Consider the following 27,665-nt stretch of genomic DNA (forward strand, 5'->3'; position numbering starts at 1 on the left):
GTGGATCCTATAGGCCAGCCTCTAGTGATCACACACTTTTTCCCTATCCATACAATCTGGGATAAGTGTCTATAGTTGAGCAATGCCTTCTGTATAAGAACTGTCATACTTAGTACCTCAACAGAAGGCTGGGTTCATATCTGCTTGGTTTTCGTCCGATATTCTATTTCGACGTAAGAACTAAAGGTTAAGGTGAATCCATCTAATGACTGACACCATTCCAAGGCATCCCATTGACTATAAAGAGATCTCTTGCAGGTACACTGTTTTCTCCATCACTTTGCCAGATAAGAAAGTCATAATTCCAGGACTTTTTCATCTGCCATTTTGAATGGACTCTGTGCCATATGTAGTCTAAGTTCTGTGCCATAAACAGATTTGCTAGCTTGTACTGCAATACTGACAACTATATATATTTGCTTTTTCTCCTATAGAAATCCGAGCCCAGTTGTTGGAGCAGCTGAAATGCCTGGATCAGCAATGTGATCTGCGCACCCAGCTTCTTCAGGATCTGCAGGACTTCTTTCGTAAGAAAGCTGAGATTGAAATGGATTATTCCCGTAACCTGGAGAAACTAAGTGAGCGGTTCCTTTCCAAAACACGTGGAGCCAAAGATCAACAGTTCAAGTAAGATAAAATACACCAATGAGTTAAATGAACCATTATTGTAATGTTACTTAATAGATGCTGCTCAGTGCTCAATGACTACCATATTAGAATTTGCTAAGCTACTTGGATGTCTTCTATTAGCAGTAACCCTACTGAAATAGCTGGTGATCAGTCGCACTTTCTAGGAGTTTAATTATACTTTACCACTAGCACATAATCTTGTATTGGAAAAGAATGCTAATTCCCGTCATCGAGACCACAGTAGAGTCTGAGAATAACTGCGCGTCTAGAAATAGCAACTATGTCCTGGCGTTTTCAGGCAATGAAAAACGTACAAGCACCTTTGGAGGTTTCTTTGCTTGCCATGTGTATGGTGATCAATCTGAACGTAACTTTTCCTATGACTAAAAATATTTGGAGTCGATTTTAATGAATGACTTTACAGTGGATCTTACATCTTGATGCAATTCCATATTTGTCATCTTTTGGACTCTTCTGTTGGTAACCTCCAAATATAATCAGTTCTAGACTTGCGGCAGTTTAGCAATACCAGAAAATGAAAAGCAAATCTATTGAACATTATTAACCCTTGACAAGCCATACATAGGAAGAGTCAATGCCAGAAGCACATTTCCCATGCTGACAGTCTAGGAAAGTCTAGCTCCTTTTATTTATTGCATTACTATTGTAGAAGATCAAATTTTGTGGTGTCGTCCCCGACCCCTCCCCCACAATAGATTACAAATTACTTCTAACAGATCTGTTTTGTGTCCTTTATGGTGGAAACCTACATGATAATACATTTAGGGTATGTTCACACAGAGTTTTTCAGAGACGATTTTGATGTGGAATCCACCTCAAAATCCGCCTCCAAAAACTGCTCCCAATCACTTCAATGGGAGCTGCTTGCTTCTTTTTTCCGCTAGCTAATAGCAGAAAAAAAGAAGCGAGCTGCCCTATCTTGCCGCTGACTCCGCGAGGCTCCCTTCCAGAGCAGAATGTCGCAACTGTATGTCGGTGCACTTCACCAGCATCCCATTGCAAATAGCCACACGGAAGTGTTCACATGCAGAATGCAAATTTGGACGTGTGAACATACCCTTAGAGGGAGTATGCCATCTTCAAAATTTATATACCTATGCTATGAGAAATCTTGCTGCTAATAAAATAAGTTTATAAATAATATTCACATTATCTGTTCTTTATACCCGGGGCTTGGCCACATCTGCTGGAACACCCGTTCTATGCTCATGGTTTCCAGACATCAGGACCTCATGGGTTACTAATATCACTTACGTTAGGATGTGGCAGTGAGCAGTAACCAACATGAGAATAGCTACTTATATGTAAGACTATTATGGTCCTATTTATCACTATGTAACAAATGTCACTGTCATAATAACCTGTTTAACACCACATTTTTGTCTGAAACTGTAACCTATCTCCATGTGTATGTTGACAGTTCACGCATGGTGTCATCTATTACAAAATGGTTTTCTTATAAAAAGCAGGACACTTGATGTAAAAAAGTCAAATCTGACATTTTACTGTTGTATAATAAAACCCAGGCCATGCGCTTTGGGAGGGGCCAGCGTGTAACTGTGCTGTACCGGTATCTGGCATATGTCTCTTCCTGACCATTCTAGTAAACAGCAGATGTTTTGTGCAGCGGCTGATGGAATTCCTCAAATTCCAGTAGTAGCTCAGAGAACCAGAGCGTCCGGCTGTTTTTCGCAGAACAGTTTAAAAGTGGGTCAGTCTTGTCATGGAGCAAAGGAAGTGTGGCCAGAAGTACTTGGAAAAAGATCCTGCCAATGCTGGCAGCACGCTAACAAAGTGTCCTTGCCACCAAATGTACATGGCTTTCCAAAGTGAAAAAAATAAAAAATCCTGTCCCAGACCTGCTGTTCCGTTATCATGTTCAGTTTAGCTCCAGATATTAGTTGGATTTGGTGTAGGAACAAAACAAGGACTAGTGGGTAACTTTTCTTCTAACCTCAAATTTACACTCTCTATTGTATATTCAACAACTTTTACTATGCTTGTTATAATAAGAGCCTACAATATGCTTATTTCTATTTTATAGCCTAACGTGACACACGCTAGATATTCACTAATATTCACATCATAATATAGGATATAACTGTGTAGCTAAAAATGTGATACGCAGGGATATTCAGCAGCATTTTGCACTGCAAATGCTATATGAAATTGGAAATTGCCCTGCAATTTCCCGACTGCTTTCATTCTTTGCATTGCAAAGATTGGGGGAAAAAGTTACCGACTCTGACTCCAGCTGTAAAATAAAATTTATTATTTTAATGATATTCTATAATTATTGCTACAACTATTGCATGTGATGTTTGTTGCATATTTAATTCCATTGTACAATCACTATTTTTGTAATATATTAGGAGCAGTAAAGTTCTTCCCATTGACCCTGGCTATCTGCGATTTATGAGGGATTCAGAGTTGGGCTGTAGGGGAAAAAAAAGATGTTGGAGTTGGTGGTTTGGCCTATTGACTCCACAGCCCTTGCTTTGCCCTGCAGTTTTATTGCACAGCATGGCTGGGATATAAGTTCCATACACTATTCTGCAGCTGTAAATAGTCATAGGTTAGTCAATACATGGCATCGAACACCCAGTGATGTTGCCCAGTTTGTTCCTGGCCTAATCCTCCTCCATGTATATACTGTATGTGCCAACATACAAACCAGAGGCTGAAGCTATTAGATTTTCACAAATTTGCAATAAATGGTAGTTTCTGGATGTTTTGGGCTTGATTGACTTATCCTTTGCCAGCCTGTGACCCTCCTTATATGTCCTTCAAATGCTCTACCTAGCTATCCGGCACCTGCATCTAAATCTAGTTATCCAGCACCTGTATGTATCAATGTGCAGGTATGGGATTTCCAAGCAGCTGACCGATACCTAGATAGACCCCGTCAGTTATGTAAATTGCAAGTTTTGGAGTACTTCTAGCTGGGCAACACACATTAAAACCCAATTATATCTTCCATTACACGTTTTACTATGTATATATGTCTGCTTCAGGGGTACGCAATAGAACAAGTGGCATACAGTTAGGTTTTTAAAGGGTTTTTTCCCCATCTCCTGTCTTGTCTCCTCTCCCCTTTTGGTTTTATTAAGTTGATGGATGGGCTTAACTTATGTGATGGACAGCTCAGATCAGCAGATGCTTCCAAGACTTACCTGCACACTACTATCCTTACAGTGTTTTAGAAGGGCTCAGCAGATGAGAGCACTTTGAAGAGCTGACAGGCTGCTCCATTAGCCATCAGTCAGTGAGGAGAAGAGACTATAGGTGGCAAGGAAAAATGGGGACTGATGTCACCAGCTTGACCACTGTAACTAGATAACAGAGGTGGTCTGAAATCTATGCAATGAGCTATAAACACTAAGGACACATAATGAGCGGTATCTGGTAAACAGAGCAAGATGGATAAAGCAATGCATTAGTTAAAACATTTCAGTTAACTTAGACTTCAAGTTTAACTATGATCTTGTAGATGGGAATACACCTATAGGCTAAGGCCTCATGTAGAGAACCGCAGCAAAATCGTGCTGTAGGAAAAACTACAGCAGCAATGCATCCTGGTTTTTCCCACAGAGCTTTCCCAGAGGATTTCACTGTGGACTTTCTGCTTCCATTATACCTACAGGTAAACAACTAGCGTTTCCGTAGGTAATTTATATGCTGCGATTTCCAAAACTGCGACTGTTTTGGAAATAGCAGTGTATCCGCTGTGTGTATTTTTCACACTGTGTGTGTATGAGATTCACTAGAATATATAATTTATTTTTTATTTTTTCCCTACGGCATTTATGCCACGTGGGGTCCTGGCCTTAATGCCACACTTGATGAGCAGATTAAACCTAAGGTTATTAGGAATCTTGTTTAAATGGAGTCTATCACCTATGCCATTTGCTTTAAACTATTGTCCCCATAATATTCCTGTATAGACCTTTGGGTTGGTCACAGCAGCACAGAGTCTTTCAGATTTGTCAGTTAAGGTATCAAGTGTTATGTCACGTGCCAGTGATTAGTATTAATAGAAAATGGTTAGAATGGGATAAAATGTGCATCTGCATTGCCCCACGTTTATTCGTCTCAATTAAATAAGAAATGCACATACTTACCAATGTAGCGGATTAGCGTAGACCTCTGCTTACAATCGGCGAGGCATCCATAGAAGTGTGTACATCAGCCTGAAATTTGCATTTACATGCAGAAATATCTTGCTGGGAATATTAATCCCTTCTGTTCCCTGTAATGGAGTTTGATCGCCATTTGCATGGAGCTGTGGTGACACAGAAAATGTATGCAGGTGAGTATGATATGCGTCGCTAACATCAGTTAAGTAATTTTTTTCTTTTTTTCTTTATTAATCCATGTTATTTATGTCCTATATACCGTAAATAGGACTATAACATATGTAATGTTAGAAGACAATGCTCCGCTACAGATTCTGTAGTCTCCTATAGCCTGAGGCCTGCTGCTGATGGAGAATACCCCTGTGTAACAGAACAGCGTTCCTCTGCTTTATCATATTCTTGCATCACACGCTGCCAAGCGCTTTCATCAACTAGCGATCACATATTTTGCTTTGTTTACTGACTATGCTTTATATCATTCCTAAAGAAGGACTCCGGGCGACACTTGAATACTGCATAATGCCTTGTGCAGTGCCTTAGGTGGTTGTGCACAACAGATAGATACAAAGACCACCACGGAGACATTGTTTGTCCTATACTACTCCCCATATCTGTCCCTGTACTTTGTGTAACATATATGAATTTTGCACAAAGTCTTTGTTATAGCTGGTAAATGTAAATCTAGCTTTCTATTTGATATACTGGAGTGTGAATTGGGATCAAGGTGCATTTCTTGAAGATTTCCAACTCTCCAGGTACAAGGATGTTGTCTACATTGGTGACAACCATACTAGTCTTTTGTCTCTGGAGGTGAAGTGGATGGATGTGAGCTCATGGTTCAATTTTTCAAGGCAGCTTTTTCTATTTACCATTTTGTGTTGCATAGACATGGTGATAATTCCTATCACATACTGGAGCCATCTTCTGTATATTCTCCTGCCATCATACATCTGACATGTTTCATCACTTCTGACACACGTCCTCACTCAGCCAATGCAATAATACCAGTAACGTGTCCATTACATGTAGTGGTTGCTAAGAAAGTCACCAAGAAGAGAGATGAATTGTGGTGCATTATGACTTCTGCTGACATGGGAAGGAGTGGTGAGGACATCTGTGATGGCAATTTTTTTTTTTTTTTTTTTTTTGCAACAACTTGTGATTTATTACTTTAAGAACTATTTCTATGTGTAAACATATCTTAGTGTCATGGCGTCCTTCACAAACACACCCACACACAGTTTACATGTTGTTTGACTTAAAAATGCATGCATGATTTTCTGAAATGTTACATGTTTTTATAACATTTTTGTTGAATTTTGCAATATAGTGTGCAATATAATTGGGGGCTGTGGGAAGAAATATGCTACAAACTGCCTAAAAATACTAACTTAAGTGCATTCTGTGTTTGGGGAGGTTGAGCTGCCAAGCCAAAAATCACACCATGATTAGAAAAAATACATCAGAAAAGAGAACACCATGATAGGAAATAATCAATCATTCTATGGCACAGGTTTGGTGCAAGGTGCGCTTGAAGCCCTGATCTGTGCCTCACCTTCTGCATTCTGCCAATGAGAGCAGGGTAAGGGTCCAGACGGTCCTCAAAACGACTGAGAACGCTACCGATAAGATTGCGGTCTCCTGGACCTTTGCTGTTCATTTCATGTATATAATTGCATAATGTTTTATATCCCATAAAGAGATGAATTACACACAACTTGATTTATGTTTGTGACCCATTTAGAAAGGGTTAAGAAGGATCTTTGAGCTTAGTTACTGTTTAGCTTTCTTAAATAATGTGTAAACTGCCTCTTGAGGACTTCCTGGATTCTTTTAAAACCAAAAAGGGGAAGAATGTGTAACTTGTGAAAAACCAGATCAAGCTCTGAAGAATAACACTCACATTTCCTGACTTTTACATGACTTGGTATATTCCAGAGAAGATGTGTGAAGGAACAGAAACCATGCAGCTACTTACCACAGTATTTTTGAGCTTTGCTTCAAATAACAATTGCAGGAAAAATTTTATAATTCGGGTTCCAAAATACTACAAACTAGAAATATATATATGTGTATATATAATATTTATTCAGGCACAAAATAATCAAAACAAAATACAGCCTAAGGGCTAGTTCACACGTAGGCAAAGGGGCGGATTTTGACAGCGGATTTCGCTTCAAATTCCGCCCCTTTACAATGGTGGTCTATGTAGACCACCGGGCTTTTTTTTTCCGCTAGCGGCGGGCTGCCGCTAGCGAAGAAAAGAAACGACATGCCCTTTCTTCAGGCGGAAGCCGTGCGGCTTCCACCCCCAGAAGCTCCCTCCTATGTTGGCTCATTCATTTGAGCCGACAGCGGAGGGGAAAGCCGCGACCGCGATGTTCGCGGCAGGCGGGTTTTGACAAGAGAGAGACGCGGCTCACCGCGTCTCTCTTGGTGTCAAAACCCGCGCGGGCAGTTCACGTGTGAACTGACCCTTAACTTTGGCAAAAACAAAATAAATACCTGCTCGTCTGAGCAATTAACTAAACAGATCTGATAACATAACTATACGTGTGGTTTACTTCCAGCCACATGAACAAAATAGGCACAATATTATCTCACCGGACTCTGGGTTACAGGACAGAAACATACACCTCATCTCCCTTCATGGAACTGCACTGGAATGCAGGAGCTGCAGCTTTTTCTGGTCCAGTTACGAGCCCAGGCTCTACACCTGGAGCTGAGGCCTACTCCTGGTCCGCCCTGGACCACACATATGTCAAAACTGGGACTGATATATCTGGACTCCAGTATTCTGCCTGTCACCTTCCATATCCATATACAGTCCTATGAAAAAGTTTGGGCACCCCTATTAATCTTAATCATTTTTAGTTCTAAATATTTTGGTGTTTGCAACAGCCATTTCAGTTTGATATATCTAATAACTGATGGACACAGTAATATTTCAGGATTGAAATGAGGTTTATTGTACTAACAGAAAATGCGCAATATGCATTAAACCAAAATTTGACCGGTGCAAAAATATGGGCACCTCAACAGAAAAGTGACATTAATATTTAGTACATCCTCCTTTTGCAAAGATAACAGCCTCTAGTCACTTCCTGTAGCTTTTAATCAGTTCCTGGATCCTGGATAAAGGTATTTTGGACAAACAATTCAAGTTCAGTTAAGTTAGATGGTCGCCGAGCATGGACAGCCCACTTCAAATCATCCCACAGATGTTCAATGATATTCAGGTCTGGGGACTGGGATGGCCATTCCAGAACATTGTAATTGTTTCTCTGCATGAATGCCTGAGGATTTGGAGCGGTGTTTTGGATCATTGTCTTGCTGAAATATCCATCCCCGGCGTAACTTCAACTTCGTCACTGATTCTTGAACATTATTCTCAAGAATCTGCTGATACTGAGTGGAATCCATGCGACTCTCAACTTTAACAAGATTCCCGATGCCGGCATTGTCCACACAGCCCCAAAGCATGATGGAACCTCCACCAAATTTTACAGTGGGTAGCATGTGTTTTTCTTGGAATGCTGTTTCTTTTTGGACGCCATGCATAACGCCTTTTTTTATAACCAAACAACTCAATTTTTGTTTCCAAAATGAAGCTGCCTTGTCCAAATGTGCTTTTTCATACCTCAGGCAACTCTATTTGTGGCGTACATGCAGAAACGGCTTCTTTCTCATCACTCTCCCATACAGCTTCTATTTGTGCAAAGTGCGCTGTATAGTTGACCGATGCACAGTGACACCATCTGCAGCAAGATGATGCTGCAGCTCTTTGGAGGTGGTCTGTGGATTGTCCTTGACTGTTCTCACCATTCTTCTTCTCTGTCTTTCTGATATTTTTCTTGGCCTGCCACTTCTGGGCTTAACAAGAACTGTCCCTGTGCTCTTCCATTTCCTTACTATGTTCCTCACAGTGGAAACTGACAGGTTAAATCTCTGAGACAACTTTTTGTATCCTTCCCCTGAACAACTATGTTGAACAATCTTTGTTTTCAGATCATTTGAGAGTTGTTTTGAGTAGCCCATGATGCCACTCTTCAGAGGAGATTCAAATAGGAGATCAACTTGCAATTGGCCACCTTAAATACCTTTTCTTATGATTGGATACATCTGGCTATGAAGTTCAAAGCTCACTGAGGTTACAAAACCAATTTTGTGCTTCAGTAAGTCAGTAAAAAGTAGTTAGGGGAATTCAAATCAATAAAATGATAAGGGTGCCCATACTTTTGCACCGGTCAAATTTTGGTTTAATGCATATTGCGCATTTTCTGTTAGTACAATAAACCTCATTTCAATCCTGAAATATTACTGTCCATCAGTTATTAGATATATCAAACTGAAATGGCTGTTGCAAATACCAAAATATTTAGAACTAAAAATGATTTAAAATTAATAGGGGTGCCCAAACTTTTTCATAGGACTGTAAATAAATAAATAAATAAATAAATATATATTTCCCTCCCTAATAATTCTGGAGGAGGATCCTTAAAGGGGTTGGCCGGGATAACTGGAAATCTAATCTGGTGACATTCCATTTCTCCATTTCTGGAAATGAATCGTTACTTATAATCCCCACCCTCCACCCCATTATACTTATGCGCTTCTTCCTGCTCCTTCTTTACACTTGGAGAAGAGTGTGCGCCTGCCATATCAGTAGAGGTAGATCATCGCTGCAGAGGATGCAGCGATGGAGAAGAGCACGTGCCATCTTGCAGGAAGGTAAGTATACTGTATAATGTGTCGGACTGAGTAGGCAGGGAAGAGCGGGATAGCTAGAGAGAAAGGGACGGGGTATCTGGGAAGGAGTCGGGAGAGAGAGAAGTAAGGTGGGAGGAAATTACATAGCAGGAAGCTGAAGCTTGTAAACAAATGAAGGAGATGCCAGGAGCTCTCAGAGAGACACAGAAAACATATAAAACATGGCTAAAGGTATATGGGTGTATTTATTAACCCATTAATAGCTGTAACAGACTTTTTTAAAATACTTTTTTTTTTTTTTTTTTTTTGGCTGGAAAACTTCTTTAATGCACTGCTCATTCTGATTTAGAGGCAAAGAATGTTCAAGGGAGTCGCCAGAATTCACCTTATCAACCCAACCCTGCAGATAGATGGATAGTTTCAGGTCACCTGAATGAAATGTTGTTTTCCCTCTTGTGAAGTAGTATCTCTATTACCAAAGTCATCTTCCCACTGTTCTGTGTCTCCTCACACCTCTCCCTACAGGCATTGTTTACCTAATCTTGGCTGGCACTGAAACACTCGCCGCCTCCCTTGTTCTCAACACATACAAAAATGGACCAAGATGGGTTGAGGATTAATTCATAGTATAATATGAAATTGCCGCAAAGGGGGGGGGGGGGGTTGGCGATATTAGGTATACACTGCCTGGCGGTGTCACAGGAGGGGTGGCACTTAACAGTGGCAGGCTGAAATCATTGGAGTCATGGCAATTCCCTTTGCTGCTCTAAAAGTACTCATTTGTATATTGGAAAACATGGTGATATCTCTGCACTGGGGGCACTGATTCACAAGGGGAAACACTGTTTGATTCAGGAGACTCTAATCTAGCAATCCGTTGGCCTCGGTTATTACCGTATGTTGGGTTCTGTTGACAGACTCCCTTTAAGTCACACTCTATAGCTAAGCCCCAGCTCTTCCAATTTATTAATGGAAGAGATTGCATAAGGTTAACATGTATGTTCTCTGAAAGATTTCAGCAACACTGGTGTAGATGGAAATAGTTTTGCCACATGTTTGGTGCTTGGTCCTTTCTGTTGCCAGAAATGCATCTCTTCCCACATTCTGTGCCCCACTTCTAAGCAGAGCCAAAGCGGGCTGGGGCAGAGAAGCCTCGGCCAGACAAATTTACTGTAATGTATAACCAAGCTAATACGTTGTGCAGGATATCTATATAAAATCTCTGTTCTGGTGCATCTGAATAACCAAGAGGCTATTAAAGGGGTATTCCCATAACTCTTGTTCTGCAGCCTGAAGGTTCTGTATTCTCTTCACTTCCTGGATTTCTCACACATTGGTGGGCAGGGTTTCACTTGCTCTATCTACTGTGATCCACAGTATGATGCTGATGTGGAAACTGATGTAGCAGAGCTAGCTTTGAGTGCGCTTGCATTACATACAGAGGTAACGGACTCCTTATCTCAGCCCTTATCAGCCAAATTCAATTAAACCAGCTGATAAGTGGAAAAGCTGAAGATAGACCGCACAGTAATCCCGGAGCTCTCACCTCCCCCTCCCCTATATGAGGAGCTCCGTTGCTTGTCAGCCACTCCCTCCCCCCCTGAGAGCAGGCAGCTACATCACTTGACAAATGAGCAGATAATCCCAAGGGCCAGTGTCAACAATGAAGTGAATAACTTAAGATAGCGGCCAAACAAAGCAGTTTTGATAAAGCAATTTAGAAAACTCTTATATCCACATAAACTAGCAGTATAGATAGGATCCTTGTTATGAGGCAACCCCTTTAATAATTCAGGCACAGCTAGTGCCAGCAGAGGTGAGTAGAGATGAGCGAGTAGTATTCGATCGAATACTCGTATCGGTCGAATACCACGCGGGAAAATTCCATTGAATTCAATGCAAAAACCTCCTTGTGCTCCTCATTCTGCTACTTCCGGAACTTGGAGGATCCAAGGTGTCGAACTTTGGTTTCCATGGAAACCGTAGCAACATTCCCGGTTTTTCCCATAGACTATAATAGGATTCGATATTCAAACGAATACTACTCGCTCATCTCTAGAGGTGAGTGAATTAAGACTGGCAGACAGAGCACCAGTCTTAAAGAGGACCTTTCACCACTTTTGGACACATGCAGTGTTATATACTGCCAGAAAGCAGACAGTGTGCTGAGTTCAGCGCACTGTCGGCTTTCCCGATCTGTGCCCGGTGTGAAGAGCTTACGGTGCCGGTACCGTAGTGCTCTATGGTCAGAAGGGCGTTTCTGACCATTAGCCAGAGACGTCCTTCTGCCTCGCGGCGCCTATCGCGCTGTGCTGTGGAGCGGGGAGGAACGCCCCCCTCCCGCTCCTGATAATACTCGTCTATGGACGAGCTGTGTGAGCAGAGGGAGGGGGCGTTCCTCCCGGCTCCACAGCACAGCGCGATTGGCGCCGCGAGGCAGAAGGACGTCTCTGGCTAATGGTCAGAAACGCCCTTCTGACAATAGAGCACTACGGTACCGGCACCGTAAGCTCTTTACACCGGGCACAGATCGGGAAAGCCGACAGTGCGCTGAACTCAGCGCACTGTCGGCTTTCTGGCAGTATATAACACTGCATGTGCCCAAAAGTGGTGAAAGGTCCTCTTTAATAAATCCTGTTTCAGTAGCACGCAGAAAATCCAGAGTGGAAATGAAAATGCATTTTGTAACATGGAGGATGCTGCATAATTCCACTTTTCAGGTGGTGTTGTCTTCACAAATAGAGCCTGTCGAGTGTATGTAATATTTTGTGAGAAGCCAGAAAGAGGTTGCTATAGGTTGCGGCCAGGATAGTCCAGGCACATCGTATTGTTTTCACTGCATGGAGTTGGTGTTATAAGAGTTATTCTTGATGTATGTTAGACCTTTCTAATCCGCATCCTACAAATGACCTCAAATCTGTTCTCAAACATTAGAATAAATCCCAAGCAGTTTAATTCACTCTTGACTTCATGTGGGGGTTGGAGAATATCACAGCCCAATATGACTCAAATCCATTTAATCCCTCCTCCCCTTCAAAGTGCTTAATGTGAACTTTGCCTTTAGTTGCCAGAGGTGGGATTAACCCTTTTGCAATAAATGCTGGTACAGTTTTTATATGAAGTACAATATTCATCTCAATAACTAAATATTAAAGTGATATGTGATCTACAATGGAAATGATATTGTGACATAACTGTAGGATTGGTTTGATATGCTTTCTCCCATTTTCTGTCCTTGAGTCTTCACCAGATATATATAATTTATTCTCAAACAGCAATTTTTTTTTCTAATTTTAAGATTTTTGAATTTTACAACTCTTATAGCCAATACTCTGGTGGAGGGGGGAAAGGGTTCCTCTGAATTGTATGTGATTTATTATATAGATAATTTATTTTGATTTATTTATTAACTACAGGAAGGATCAGAATGTCCTCTCTCCAGTGAGCTGTTGGAACCTGCTACTAACTCAGGTGAAGAGGGAGAGCCGTAACCATGCCACATTAAGTGACATCTACTTGAATAACATTATCCCTCGATTTGGTCAAGTCGGTGAGGACTCTGGGAGGCTCTTTAAGAAGGTGAGACTTCATACTACAGTAGTTTTATTTGCTTAAGGGTAAAAATGACCATGTGACCATGCTGCGCTCTTGGTTACACATCTCTGTTGTCTATGTGGTTTTTCTTGTTTAAGAGGTAATTCATCACATCACACTGGGGAACAATTTGTAACACAATTTCTGTTGAGTTTGATTCTTGACATGCTGGTTTTAAAACTGCAGTTAGTTTTCTTCTACCACGTCAAGTTTTTCTCTCTACCTTTTTATGAGAGTATGACCACTCTTCGCGGAATCGAGCATGGATCATAGGAAGCACTATTGCTCTCCTATTGGGTATGTTCACACAGAGTTTTTTGCAGGTGGATTTTGACGCAGAATCTGCCTCAAAATCCGACTGCAAAAATGGCTCCCATTGACTTCAATGGGAACCGCTCGCTTTTTTTCCCACTAACTAGTAGTGGGGAAAAAAAAGCAAGATGCCCTATCTTGCTGCGGATTCCATGGCCTGAGAAACACTCCTGTTTAGGCCCATTCATTTGGGCCTAATCAGGAGTGGGATGCCACGAAGGAATGTCGATGCTGCATCAGCATCCCGTTGCGGCTAGTTGTGTGGAATGTTCACAAGGCGGCAAAGGTTTCCATGACCTTTTCTTTCATGTGGACATACCCATTGGCTGACACAAACCTTCTCCGATGGGCTCCAGGTGAACGACGCATAGCAGAACAGTGACAGATTTATACTTCTCTGGACTTGGTCAGTTACACCTGAGATACTTTAGTGAGACGTTGTGTGTCGCTCTCGAAATAGTGCAGTGCGTTCCGACGTGGAGTCTGAGTGCTTGTTCATATACAAGGTTGAAGACTATCTTGGAAATACACGAGCACAAAATTATGCCGAAATTGTGCAGCAACTCTTGGAGAGCTTCAAACTGCTAGGCTGCAACAGGAGCATCAAATTGCATTTTTTAACCTGGCCATCTTGCTAACTTCCCAGAAAGTCTTGGTGCAGTCAGTGATGAGCAGGGTGAGCGGTTCCACCAAGATTTGAAGGTCATTGAGACACGGTATCAAGGTAGATGGGATGTACACATGATGGCTGACTATTGTTGGAGCATCAAGCGAGAATGTCCACAGATTAAACACTCCAGAAAAAGCTATAAGCTGAAATTTGTACCTTTAATATGTAATTACGTTCGATAAAAAAAAGGCTTTTTATGAATAAAATTATTCTTTGTAAACAGTATGTTTGGTAAGTTTTTACTTTATTTTCCTTTATCTGACTTTTGAGGGTAGCCTGTAGCTTAAAAAGTTGACATGATAGACAAAAACTGGTTATTTTTGGATCCAGAGGCCAAAATTTAGTTGAAAACAAGTCACAGATTTAAGACCACGAAATTGCTGTTCCCCAAGTGTGATCAAATAGATTGAATTTGTTCATTGAAAATGTTACTTTCCATTTAATGTATTAAATGGAAATGTATCATCATTATCTGATGATATCTCCAGAAATACAAATTCATCTGTAAAAGAACAGGGTGTAGATAAAGTTTCCATTAGAGGATGGGGGAAATGGTCCCGGTTGTAGCACCTGGTTTACAGATATTCCATTTTCAAATATTGGGTAAGTGGGTGCTATATCAAATCCCCTTACCTTTAGGCTCTGTATATAATGGGACGCCAGTTTTCATTTCACTGGAGTCAGCAGAAGGTGCACCTTGTAATAAATAAGGTGCACTGTCTACTGGGCTGTACACCAGATTTCCAGCTAAATGATTGTAAATCTGGTAGGGCCGAAGGCCTCACCCTCGGCATGCCCTTGTCACATCTCCTTTGTGGGAAAGTGGCAAAGACGGTGCAGAATTTGAAACTTACCTCATATACAAAAAATTATGATCTATATTATTTATTTATTTTAAATAATGCCTTGTACCCCAGAAAACTGCCTTACAGGATGTAATAAATTTACCCCAATGTGTTCCCTGCCTCCATCAGATGTATACACTCAGAATGTATATTCTCATCAATATCAGATTGGTTAGGCTGTTACCCTACCCTCCCACAGATCAGCTGTTAGAGAGGGACATGACAACGTGTACACTATATACCAGGCACAGCACAGTAAATGATGAGCCGATGGGACAGAGCAGTAAAAGGGTTGGGTGTCTGACAGACGTGATGTTGGTCAGGAAAGAGGAGGTAGCAGTGCTATCCTTAAAGGGGCTCTATCACTGGGAAAAGTCATTTTTAAATAATCACATCCTTGCATAGCCTTTAGAAATGCTATTTCACACCTACCTTTAGTATGTAGATTGCCTCAGTGGTGTCTGAATAAGTCCGTTTTTATTAATATGCTACTGAGCTTCTAGCCAGCACAGGAAGTTCCCAGCAGCCTTCTCTCTCCTATTATCTCCTATGTGTGTGAGGCAAACAGGAAGCTGAGTCATCAGCTGCAGCAGCAGCAGCAGTCTCCCATAGGAAACAACAGGAGAGGCGTGCACGATGTATCGTGCAACAGTCTAATTAGCATATGAATAAAAACTGACTTATTCAGAAACCACTGAGGCAATAGAATAGACTTTCTAAAGGCTATGCAGAGGTGTGATTAGTTAAAAATGACTTTTCCTAGTGATAGAGCCCCTTTAACACAGGGTCCTCTTTAATCAGATCAAGGGGGATGACAGGAGAGGTCCTCAATGGAAAAGTTCTGAAATATTTCTTATTATAATTGCACAAATTCACGGCTTCTATGAGGTTCCAGTTATATGATGACTGGCTGCCTACTGGTCATGCCCATATTATTAGACTGGACATATTGCTCTGTACCTTCTACACCAGGAGTAGGGAACCTTCCTTTCTCTATTAGAAGAACATACTACATCCTGAAGAAATTATAAATACTGTATTAGTTCAAGGGGGTTTCCAGCCACAGATCAAATTTTCACACTCGTGACCTATCCGCATAATAGGTCATCACCATGAGATCTGTCGGGGCTCACCACCTGGACTCCGCATAGATCATCTGTCCTAGCAGACTCTGGATACCAGAAGCTACTAGTGCCTCATCCCTATTCAAGTTTTAAGAGCAATGCTGCAGTTAGTTGGAACGACCACTAGGTAGTGGATTGTCCACTAGCCGCTTACAGCGAAGCGAAGAGATAACCTGTGCAGAATTCGGATGTCGAACCCCAACAGATCACATGCTGAAAATTTGTTTTGGAACCAAAAAACCCTTTAATGCTTTGGCCAAAGATCGCAAGCTCACAACTTGCGGAAGTCGTCATTGTCGTACCAGTTCCTTCACTAACACCATTCCATTTTGTTGCGTGCTTAAAGATTATAATATTATCTATGAATATATAAATGTTATTAAATTTCACACTTTAATCTATGATCCCTACTTTCCCTATTTTTATTTTTAAGCTCTATTCTTCTTTCCACTTTTTCTATATTTCTGTTTGCTTTGTATACTCATTTTATTTAGCCCTAATATTCTTTTCTTTTTATTTTTTGATCTTTCACTCCCTTATATCTCTTGTGCCAACTGTTACCAGACTGTGTTCTTACTCCTGCCATCCTTTGGCAGACTGTGCCAGATGCCAATTCTCCCTTTATTAATGCTTGTCTTGTGTACATAAATCACAAGGGTTAAGCAGAGATCACTTTAATTTTTCATAAAATGTATGGTTGCGGACTATATTTGTTTTGTCTTCTTGACAATGCTGCCCAGACTTTAGATTGTTTTATTATTTTGCTTGTTTTCTGAAGGCTTTTGGCATCTGCCTCATTTTAGCATTTTACATTGAACCTTTAAAATTCATATCACATATTCAGGCAATTGCAGTTTGTTTGTTCTTGTCAAATGCTTTGGTAATTGCAGCCACATTTATATCTGCATTTGCCTTGCTTGCATTTTATCCTATTGTTGTCAAGATTTTAACATTTTAGTCGACTTCTATGTCGAATGGATATGACAATGCTAGTTAGCATTTTAGAACATGGAAATGATTTATAAAGACATTTTCCACATTGGTCTTGATATCCCCTGAGGAGGATGTGCCTAATTTATGACCGTGTGACCCACCTCCTTGAAAAGGAGGCCAATACGACTGTTCTCAGTGATTTGCATACAGACTTCTGGGGTCTGAATTTAATATAACTCGTATAATCGCAGTTACGGTTCGGTTATTCTCTGTCCGAACAAAACAGGTGAACTTTGCAAGACGACTCTTGAGATTCTCTCAGCGCATACTTCTAATTAAAGAAGGTTGTGACCTGAATAATTGGCATTAATTGTCATCGAGATTAAGTACAGTATGGCTTAGTGAGTGCCATAATCGGTTCTTTGCCAAAGGGGTATTGGATAGGTAATATAATACAATGATATATGGGAGGTAAAAGCTGTGCAAATGAGTTCCTAAAAAGGAATGGATCTTAGAAGTTGGAAGGCGCCCCCTTTGTCTGTTTGATGAATTTAAAGAGTATGAGCAGGGTCTTAAGAAACCCGCACATGAGCCCCCTTTGGCCAGTTAGGTGCACTTAGAGGGTGTACCTGCCCTCATGTGCATATGAGAGCTGTAGACCATTTATAACTAACGATCTCCAAATTAACAGGACTTCTTGGAGATGTTCTTAAAGACCTCTGTAAAGTGACAGATGCTGCTTAAACCCTTTTGGCATGACTCAAAGATTTCTGTTACTGGAAATCTGGCATAACATGCTCATCAAACTTCCATTGAGGTAAATGGTCCATCTTTTGCATATGGGGGCAGATTTATTAGTACTGTTTTATTAGTAAGGCAGTTACAATTCATTACTATTCACACTCTCTGTGATAGATTTGGTCTCATCCTGCTAGAACTTATCCACGTTCCTCTTTTTACAGTGCTGTATTATTATAGAAGTAGTCTGAGACCAATGTGATCATTTGACAACAGTCTATGCCATATCCGAACATCATGTTTCCGGTTTACAAAGCCCTACAAAAGTGGGGAAATCTGAAAAGTACCCTGTATATAGATCTGATCTATACACTTATTATATGTAGTAAATGTGTCTTGTATGCACTAATACAGAGAAGACACAGTCGCAATAATAATATTGGTTACATACAGACTTTTTGGTTATTGGTTAGTGTAAAAGCAGACAGTAAATTTTGGGAATGATCAAGAGTGATAATAGTTGTAAAGTTGTTTGTTTTTTACTACTAATGCTACTATGAGCAAAGGCTTAACAATAATCACAGGATAAGCAAAATCCAGGAATCAAAGACATCCGTACCATTCTCTGCCAAGACTAAAATAAAAATGTTCCATCGTTTCCAAATAATAGAAGCATGTGAACGTTTTGTAATTGGTTATAGTGGAGCCAGTTGGATTGTTTTCTGATGTACAAAGGTTGGTTTGTAGCCAACTACTATATATGAGACTACATCTCTAACCTCCGGTCTGCCCCTCCCTCGTTGGTGTCTCCCATGGGGACAGTCCAGTTAAAGAGACAGCTCAGCGTGTGGTCTCCTTCCTGGCTTTGTGGCTGGGCTACATGAAAAGTCCCATAGGGAAAGCTCAGCGGGATAAAGGTATTAAGAATTAATATGGCAGCAAATGCCCCCTCCTGTGATAGAAGCCTTTAGAAAAAATAACTGTATGAATTAATGATGCCAGTTGTGGGGTCTGGATTAGGGAGTATGGCTGTCTGAGTTCTGTCTCAATCTCTTATATTCCTGCATAGAAGGCGTACAAGTTTGAGCCTAATAGTGGGGAGTGCAGCGCTTAATGGGTTAAGAACTAAACTGCATCTGTTCCTATACCCCTGTGACATAACGGCTTACCGACCGCTACAATACATGCTTTGCCAGTGCTCTACGTATATGCTATATATGTATTTAAAGGACTTTAGCATGGTCTGGAGAACAGGCAGGAATCCAGCTAATTCTGTGTGTGCAGTAGCCTGTCCTGTGCCCATCTGGTGTCAGAGCACTTCAGGGTATCTTCTCCTCATGTTCTCCTACCAATTCTACATCACCTCCAGAGTCTTCCTCTCCCCCCAACTATCTTCCCTTCTGTTCCCGTCTGTCACTTCCTCCTGTTGCCATTGTCTCATCTTCTGCTTGCATTTTCTCCAATATTGCTTATAGAAGCTCTCAATGGCGGAATACAGTCATCTACTTCCATTATTTGTGGAGGGGGAGGATAAGAATTCTGAGTTTTATTGTATATTATTTTCAGCCATGTGCATGTCATAGGGAATCCAAATCCCTACTTCTAGACATTGGTCTTCATGGACACTTACTTATTCACATTAGAAATGTTTTTCTTTCTGGATCATTACATCCCATTACATCCCTACATTTAAAACATTCCTTTCAAGAAATCTGACATTATACAAACAGTATATGACAATGCAGAGAAGTTAAAATTCTATGTAAGCTGGTATTCTATATATTGTATGTTAGTTGCCCTGATAACCCCATACTACAGGCTACAAGGTTACGCGCCAAAATGCCCCACCAATTGGCTATATAAAATCTGGGCTGCCAATGAATATAGAGGGTGCTATGGTCTCGGACAGTCACACAGCGAGAACAAGTAATCTGTGTGTCCCTTACATCATAATGTTTAAGGAAGCTAGGGTATATGTAGAGATTAGAGATGAGCGAGTAGTATTCGATCGAATAGTCAAATATTGAGGTCTACTCGAATCAAATTTCGAATATTTCACTACTCGCTGATCTCTACTGTATATACATTTTTTTATTCTATTTTTTTTAATGCCTATGTTGTCCTACTTCCTGTCCCCCACCTCCCCTGCATAGTTATTGGTGTAAAAAAAAAAAAAAAAAAAAAAAAAAAGTGCCAGGGAAGGTGGCAGGGGAATCGAATTTTTACTGCGTTTACCACATAGTATTTGACCGAGTACGAGTATTTCGAATACCGTAGTATTCGATCGAATACCTACACAATCGAATACTACTCGCACATCTCTAGTATAGAACAAATCTAACAAAGACTTGTAGCTTCTCCTATAAATTAAAGCCACAATATAAAGCTACGTGAAGTTATTCATGCCTGCATACATATAGGTTCAAGTTATTAAATTATCTATTTTATGTTCCATATTTCCAGAATTCTGTGCTCATTTCTTTCACAATGTAACTTTATAGGGGTCTTCACCTTTCTGCAATATAGTTAAAGCATACCTGTCATTAAATAACTTCTGACGTGTCCTATAGACACTGTGCTGTACGGCTCAGCTCAAAATTTTTCAGGTATCTCAGAATGCTGTATACAAATTATGGTATATACAGTTCCCACATGACAGACATGAAAAATGCAAATGCTATTTGGGCATGACACACAGACTGTAGGATTAGAAATGTCTTTTACTAGAAGCTTAGGTGTGGTAATGTTGTGTTGATCCATAAATAATTGATAATTGTTCTACCCTCTGAAAGCAAACAAGTATTGCAGATTCTGGGCTGTTTAACATACACTGGTCCATACTAGTCTACTTGTCCTGCAGTGATGATGGACCTTACATACATAAGGGTACTGCTGCAGCGGTCTCATTCATACATGCAGGCATCTCTCCTGAAGCCAGTGACTGGCTGTAGTGGTCACCTGCAGCACATCATTGCTGCAGAGCAGTAAATAGAAACAAGTAGGGACTAGTGGACCGTTATTTTTATTTTACCACATTTGTTTGTTTAATACATTCTTTTTAATTCTGGCCAACTTCTTTAAAAGGCCCTCTCCTTTTTTAGTTTGAAGGTCCACCAAATATACTCGTCATGTAACATCCCACTGATTGACCCCCCCCCCCCCCCAGCAGTCAACTGTAATCAGAAAGGTCGCCAGACAACGAGTGTTTCATATTTCTGCAGTGCCCCCGCAGGAGAAAGAAAGCATTACACAGGGACCTCCAGCGAGAGAATCTTCTTGTAGCACTAATTAATGGAAGCCTTAAGTGAGGGATTTTTCTGTTATTTCAGAATACCACAGTAAGGTATATGGAAATAGGCTTTTGTGAACTGAACTACCCTTTAAAGGGATCCTATGATTGGATACCCTTTTTTCTGACTAACACGTAGAAATAGCCTTAAGAAAGGCTATTGTTCTCCTACCTTTAGATGTCTTCTCCGCGCCACCGTTCGGTAGAAATCCAGGTTTTGTTCAGTATGCAAATGAGTTATCTTGCAGCATTGGGGACCGCCCCAAGTGCTGCGAGAGAAATCTCCAGCATTATCTTCTTCTGGAATGCCCTCTCCCTGGGTCTTCTTCCATCCTGGGTTTCAATCTTCTAGTCATGAGCAGTCGGCGCTGCTATCGAGCCTCAGGCAGAGCTGACTGCGCATGGCCACAAGCAAATGGCCGCTTACACCAGCTTACTATGCAAATGGCCATTTTCTTGTGGCCATGGGCATGCGCAGTTGGCTCTACCTGAGGCCCGATGGCAGAGCTCACTGCGTATGCCTAGAAGACTGAAACCCAGGACACACGGTGGCGTACACTTGTGGGTTTCATTGATGCCAAATCAGGTGGCATCTAACCCACGGTCATGTACAGTAGCATTTTTGTGGATGATATTTGAATTAAAAAAAGGAAAAAAAAAATTATTTATTTTTTTAGTGGCCAAGACCCAAATAGCCTTAAAGCGGAAAAAATCCTTTCTGACCCTTGCAGGCAATCGGACAGGTCCCTGGATACACGTTTTTTTTTTTTTTTTCCTCCCAATACTCGTAAGCATCCAATCCTGCAGCATCATGTTCCTTGTCTTTACATTTCTGAGAATAAAGTAATGTTTGCATGTCCTAAAATGCATTGCTAAATTACAAGCCATATTGTTCCTTTGCAGAGTAAGGAGATTGGTCTGCAGCTGCAGGAAGACCTCATGAAGGTGTTAAATGAGCTGTACACGGTAAGATCTGGGGATTTGCATCTGTTCAGTAACCGCTTATTGGGGATATATACTGTTTTTGAGCAGTGTCCACTAGCTCGGCTCGGCTCTCTCCACAGAAGCCAATTGTTTATTAAATCCATACACTGGTGCTGAGATCATTGTGATTGTGGAGAATCTGGTTTGATCTCTGTCCACTTAATCAGCTAAAAACCATCTCCAAGTAACATTAATAATAATCAGGGAATCATCTCTCTTTAGTAATAAGTGCTGGAGCTTCCAGCATTGACGTGAGCATATATTAGACTGCAATTCTTAGCAAACCGCGTGGAGCAAGGCTTTCTGGTGCCTAGCTGTCATTGTTCCCTATGTGTGACAGACAATCATACTCTAGTCCTGTTTTTTTAACATCAATTATTCAATTATTATTTAATTATTCAAAAGATGGAATAACAGGATTAGACCATTAACTCCAGACTCGCATGGGAAAAGGTGGTATGGCTGGCAATCATGTTAGCACTTATTTGTACCCACATAATAGGGAACGTTTCAACTATGCTGTATATTGTAAGGTTTTTTGGAACATTGAGATAGATCATGTTATAGATCATGTTATAGTCACACATAATACACACATTTAAACATACTATTTTACATCTGGTTCACGCAGGGCTTTTGTGATATGATTTGGTTGCTTCATCCAGTTGCACAAGATTAGTGAGTGGAACTTTATGAAATTGCCATTCACAATTGTTTTACATTATTATTTTTCTTGTTTTATTTTCAGCTGCAGCTTTTGAAGTTGTAGCTTTTTCCAGGAATGAGGTTTTTTGTTTTTTTTGTAGCTTTGTGGTTTCATTGGAAAAAAAAAAACCTCGGGGAAAAAAATTAAATTTGCAGATGTGGTTCCTGTTAATTGAAAAAATTACATAAATTCCTCACATAATTGCAGTATAATTCAAGTTGCCGTAAGTATTGGTTTTGCAAAAGTGAGCACGCCACTGTAAACTCCGCTGGTGGAATTTGTTTTTTGTTTTTTTTATAATTTTTTTTATTTTATTTTATTTTTTTCCAGGTAATGAAAACTTACCACATGTATAATGCAGATAGTATTGCAGCACAGAGTAAACTGAAGGAGGCAGAAAAACAGGAGGAGAAGCAAATGAGCCGCTCAGTGAGACAGGAAGATCGCCAAACTCCCCGCTCCCCAGACACCGCCACCAGTGTCCGCTTAGATGAAAAACACATTAGGCGCAGCTCGGTTAGAAAAATTGAAAAGATGAAAGAGAAGGTAAAAATGTAATTTACTAAAATTGCATTTAACTGCATTGACTGACTTTTTGGCACCCTTACAAGGGCCATTATCCTGTGTATGTAGCCCTCTCAGAATATGCCTTTGTTCATGCATTTTTTTTCTACTCCAGCGTCAAGCCAAATACACGGAAAACAAGGTGAAGGCTATCAAGGCTCGTAATGAGTATATATTGGCACTGGAAGCTACTAATGCCTCCGTCTTCAAATATTACATCCATGACTTGTCTGACCTCATTGATGTAAGTAACACCGGTTGTCCTAAGTTTTCCCATTTAATGTATATCTAGAAATTAAAATCTCTAATTCTTATACAATAACTTATTATAACTAGAGATGAGCGAACACTGTTCGGATCAGCCGTTCCGAACAGCACGCTCCCATAGAAATGAATGGAAGCACCTGGCACGTATACTTTGCCGGCGGCCGGCCGCCATGCCAGGTGCTTCCATTCATTTCTATGGGAGCGTGCTGTTCGCAATGGCTGACCCGAACAGTGTTCGCTCATCTCTAATTATAACGTAGATATTTTGTTTAAAGGTTTGATTTTTGTGTGGATTTTAGCAGCTATAAATCTTGATTCTACTAGTGATGATTGCTCAAGTAAACTTCTATATAAACAAATGTAATATACTGTATGGAACCATATCTGCTACACTTACCTAATGCACAGCCATAGTAACTATGGAATATTGTAGACTAAATTTAGAGACTCTTCTAACTCCTGCAGGTCAATGATTTATAGGTCAAGTTATATATTCACATACTTTTGCTGGCATGGTAATAAAAAGATCACGGTCACATTGCCCTACAATAGGCAGTGAAATTAAAATGCTAATGATCGCTGCAATGGATATATTTAGCACATGTGTGGTAGTTCTGGACATGGTAAAGTACAGGGCATTATGGGAATATACCGTAATCCATACAATGATGACTTTTATCAAATCAATCTGAAGTTAGACGTATGCCACTGTGCCAATGCATCTTATTAAATTATATGTATATCTGAAGAAATTAATGTGCACCAATGTAAACCGGTCCTAAGATGTGTAACAAAGTGCTATTTTCATTGCCAAACTAGTGGACTCCGCAACAGTATGTACATACGTACGTCTTGAGCCTGCCAGGTGGTGTCCATTTATACAGTGGACTCCGCAGAGCCTTGTGGCTTCGGTTTTTATGCAGATTTGTACATTGAATAGACATCTGGGATTTACAGAGGTTCACAACTCTACAAAGCTTGGTTGTAGCCACTCCCAACCAACTCCATAGATGATACAAATCGGATAACCCACTAGCATAAATAAATCTAAACTTATTAGTTGAACAACTGTTATACAGTGCATTGGGGGGAAAAATTGCTCGAAAATTATGACATTTTACATTTTTTATAGCATTCAATTCCCTTTTGAGAAGTGGGTAATAAAGTGGCCGTGGTTATCCAATCTAGCTTTCTGTACTCCAGAATTTGTGAAAGGCCAGAAAATTATGACTATGTCAATTCAATGAGTGGGTGGCAGAGAATATGGAGTATCATCATAAAACTGTTAGACTTCGGTATATATCACATACGAGGGTTTAAAGTAAAATCTGTTCAGTAGAAATGGTGTGTGTTTTGGAAGCATTACAAGAATTAGGACAGCTATGATGTATAGACACAGTTATCGCCATTACTTTTCCAAGGTGTCCCACTACTCCCACACAGATAAAGGTCTAAGGTTCTAACCTGGTGACAAAATTCAGTTGAATTTTTTAGCTCTCCTTTCCAAAGCACTTACACCACTACATTAGTGACAAGGATTCAGTGGAAAAGATGGCTATGTTTCCGATTCTGCACCTTGCTGGAGATAACTAAAGCAATCACTGGAGAGCATGTTAGTGCATGTCTTGCTACCAATTTCATGGAGTACTAAAATATAGTCATTAATCAGATCATGCATGTGAAACCAATGCATAGTGATGTAGTGCTTTATCTGCATTTCTTCTACTCTTACAGTGCTGTGATCTGGGCTACCATTCAAGCCTCCATCGAGCTCTGCGCACCTTCCTCTCTGCGGAGTTTAATTTGCAACACTCCAAGCAAGAGGGACTGGAGGCCCTGGAAAATGCCACAGAAAACCTAGATGCTACTTCAGACAAGCAACGCCTCATGGAGTCCTCCAACAGTGTCTTCTGCCCTCCTGTGAGGTTTGAGTTCCAGCCACATATGGGGGACACAGTAAGTATAGACACTCTGAAGTCTCTATAAAAGAATATGTCATGTAAGACTAAAGTATTATAGTTTACAAATAAATTTGCAGCGGTTCTGAGATGGCAATGCGGTTTTTCATTTCTCCATGGTTATAAGCCAAGATGGGAGCCAGATGACTTTTAAAGCCTGCAAAACTTTATTTTGTGTCTATTATAGAGAACATTTGTGAATGAAATAAAACTCTGGTTAAAAGTCAAGAGAGTCAGTTTTCACATTCCCAAAAAAAACCTAAAAAAAAAAAAAAAAAAATGAAATGCCTCTCGTTCTATAGTGGAGATTGCTGGTGGTTCCTCCATCCCATGCTGCCCGCATGTCCAATAGAGGTCTACACAGAGAGTGTCATGTATCTATCTATCTATCTATCTATCTATCTATCTATCTATCTATCTATCTATCTATGTGTGTGTGATAAACCTGACCCTGATATCTCATATTGTAGGCCTTTAAAGACTTATATGATGAAAACAGAAATAACTTCTATCTTTTAACGATATGTTGTGTATCCTGAATAAAATATTTGGGCAGTTCACACCATCATTGTTTTTCCATCAGGGGAACAGAAAAACACAAAATATCTTGTCTATAAGGATACATTGCAGGCAGAATGTTCGTCTTCTTGTCCATTCACGTCAATGTTTAAAAAAAAAAAAAAAAAAAAAAGCACAGAAACGACCATTTTTTTTTTTTTGAACCTGGTCAGTGAAGATGGAGACAAGCAGAAAGTGTTCTGTTTTTATTCGTTCTAAGGGATCCTCTCACTGATCAGAACTATGAAATAGAATAATGTATTGTAAATACTTATAAGGTAAAAATTTGTAGCGAAAAAAAATTCATAAATGTGTAGGCTGAAAAGCAGGTCAACTTTGGATTTTTCTTTCTAAGAAATGTGTACGGTACGTAGCTATAGATTCCTTTTAAGCCTTCATATTACCAATGACTCTCTTACTCTGTCTCTAGATCGCTCAGTTGTGCGCACAGCAGCCTCTACAGGGAGAGTTGTCTCAGAGGTGTCAGCAGCTACAGTGTCGGTTATCCACATTACATATCGAAAATGAAGAGGTAGGTGCTCATTTTACTAGTTTATATACAACAGTCAAAATGATTATTGTGGATATATTGGTTTTCATGCTAGAGTTTTAAATTATAGGTTAATTCTATCTATCTATCTATCTATCTATCTATCTATCCTATCTATCTTGCATATTGCATAATACACAAATTGTAGTACATAACCTCATACAAAGTGAACAAGCAGCTGCACTACAAAAATAGGAAACAAACTTTCGATACGGCCATTCATTTGTTGAATGCTACATCTTTATATATTGGTGTAAACTGCAGTTATTATTCAGTAACTTGGCAAATAATTTGCTTTTCTTTTTATGTTCTGATCTTGGTTTACCCTCCATTCTAGTTTGTAGCCAACCTCACAATTCTTTCGAATAGTAAGCTGAAACCCCTGGACATTCCCTAGGTATTCAATGTGTGAACACAACCTGCTCTGATGGTTTTCGTAGAAGGGTAGATGTTACGTCTTGCTCTATACATAAATCTGATGCAATGGCAGAATATTATATTCATTGTTTAGGTAACCACCCAGGATTTTACCGTCTGGGGGGGCCCCCATGTCCAAACCAGATCACCAATATGATGATCTGCAGCAATGATCAGGGCATGTAGCCAGCTGCCTATCAACAATGGAGCCCGGATCCTTCATCTGTGGCTCACAGCCTGTGATTGACGTTCTGCTCAGTCATCGGTCAAATATTGGGTCCTTTTAACAGCTAGGACTGGATTAAGTTGCCCAGCCGTCTAAGTGAAGTAAACATTGGCTTTGGAGAGTGGCAGCTGTTATGTGAGCATCAGCCCAGAGCAAAAGATCAAGCTGCTATGTGCAAGTAGATTGGATAGTGGTCTTCAAGGAGGGGTACATAGGGCTTCTCATTGCTAAAAGGTACAGGGGTTGTGCTGAATGTATTGTACTACCAGTATATATTCTCTAAAGCTGCACTCACTGTATTGTAAGGTAGGTTACTGTATCCAAACATTGCATTACTTATTGTGTAATGACCCTGAGTTATAGCCAGTGTTAAGCTCTAGGGATTCACTCAGTTCAGAGTGAATACAGATACAAAGACCTATTATGTAACCAG

At 40.3% G+C, this 27,665-nt stretch overlaps 1 protein-coding gene across 2 annotated transcripts in view; it reads left to right on the forward strand.

The window, feature by feature from the left end:
* SRGAP2 (SLIT-ROBO Rho GTPase activating protein 2) overlaps nt 1-27,665 on the forward strand; it is a 97,798-nt gene that overhangs the window by 43,489 nt on the left and 26,644 nt on the right. For both annotated transcript variants that reach the window (XM_075264130.1, XM_075264129.1), the window contains exons 3-9: nt 435-627; nt 12,914-13,076; nt 21,906-21,968; nt 23,023-23,238; nt 23,372-23,500; nt 25,258-25,479; nt 26,470-26,571. In XM_075264130.1, the coding sequence (XP_075120231.1) occupies nt 435-627; nt 12,914-13,076; nt 21,906-21,968; nt 23,023-23,238; nt 23,372-23,500; nt 25,258-25,479; nt 26,470-26,571 (1,088 nt within the window). The remainder of the gene's footprint in view (nt 1-434; nt 628-12,913; nt 13,077-21,905; nt 21,969-23,022; nt 23,239-23,371; nt 23,501-25,257; nt 25,480-26,469; nt 26,572-27,665) is intronic.

This window comes from Leptodactylus fuscus, chromosome 2 (assembly GCF_031893055.1).
Source record: "Leptodactylus fuscus isolate aLepFus1 chromosome 2, aLepFus1.hap2, whole genome shotgun sequence".
Lineage (NCBI taxonomy): Eukaryota > Metazoa > Chordata > Amphibia > Anura > Leptodactylidae > Leptodactylus > Leptodactylus fuscus.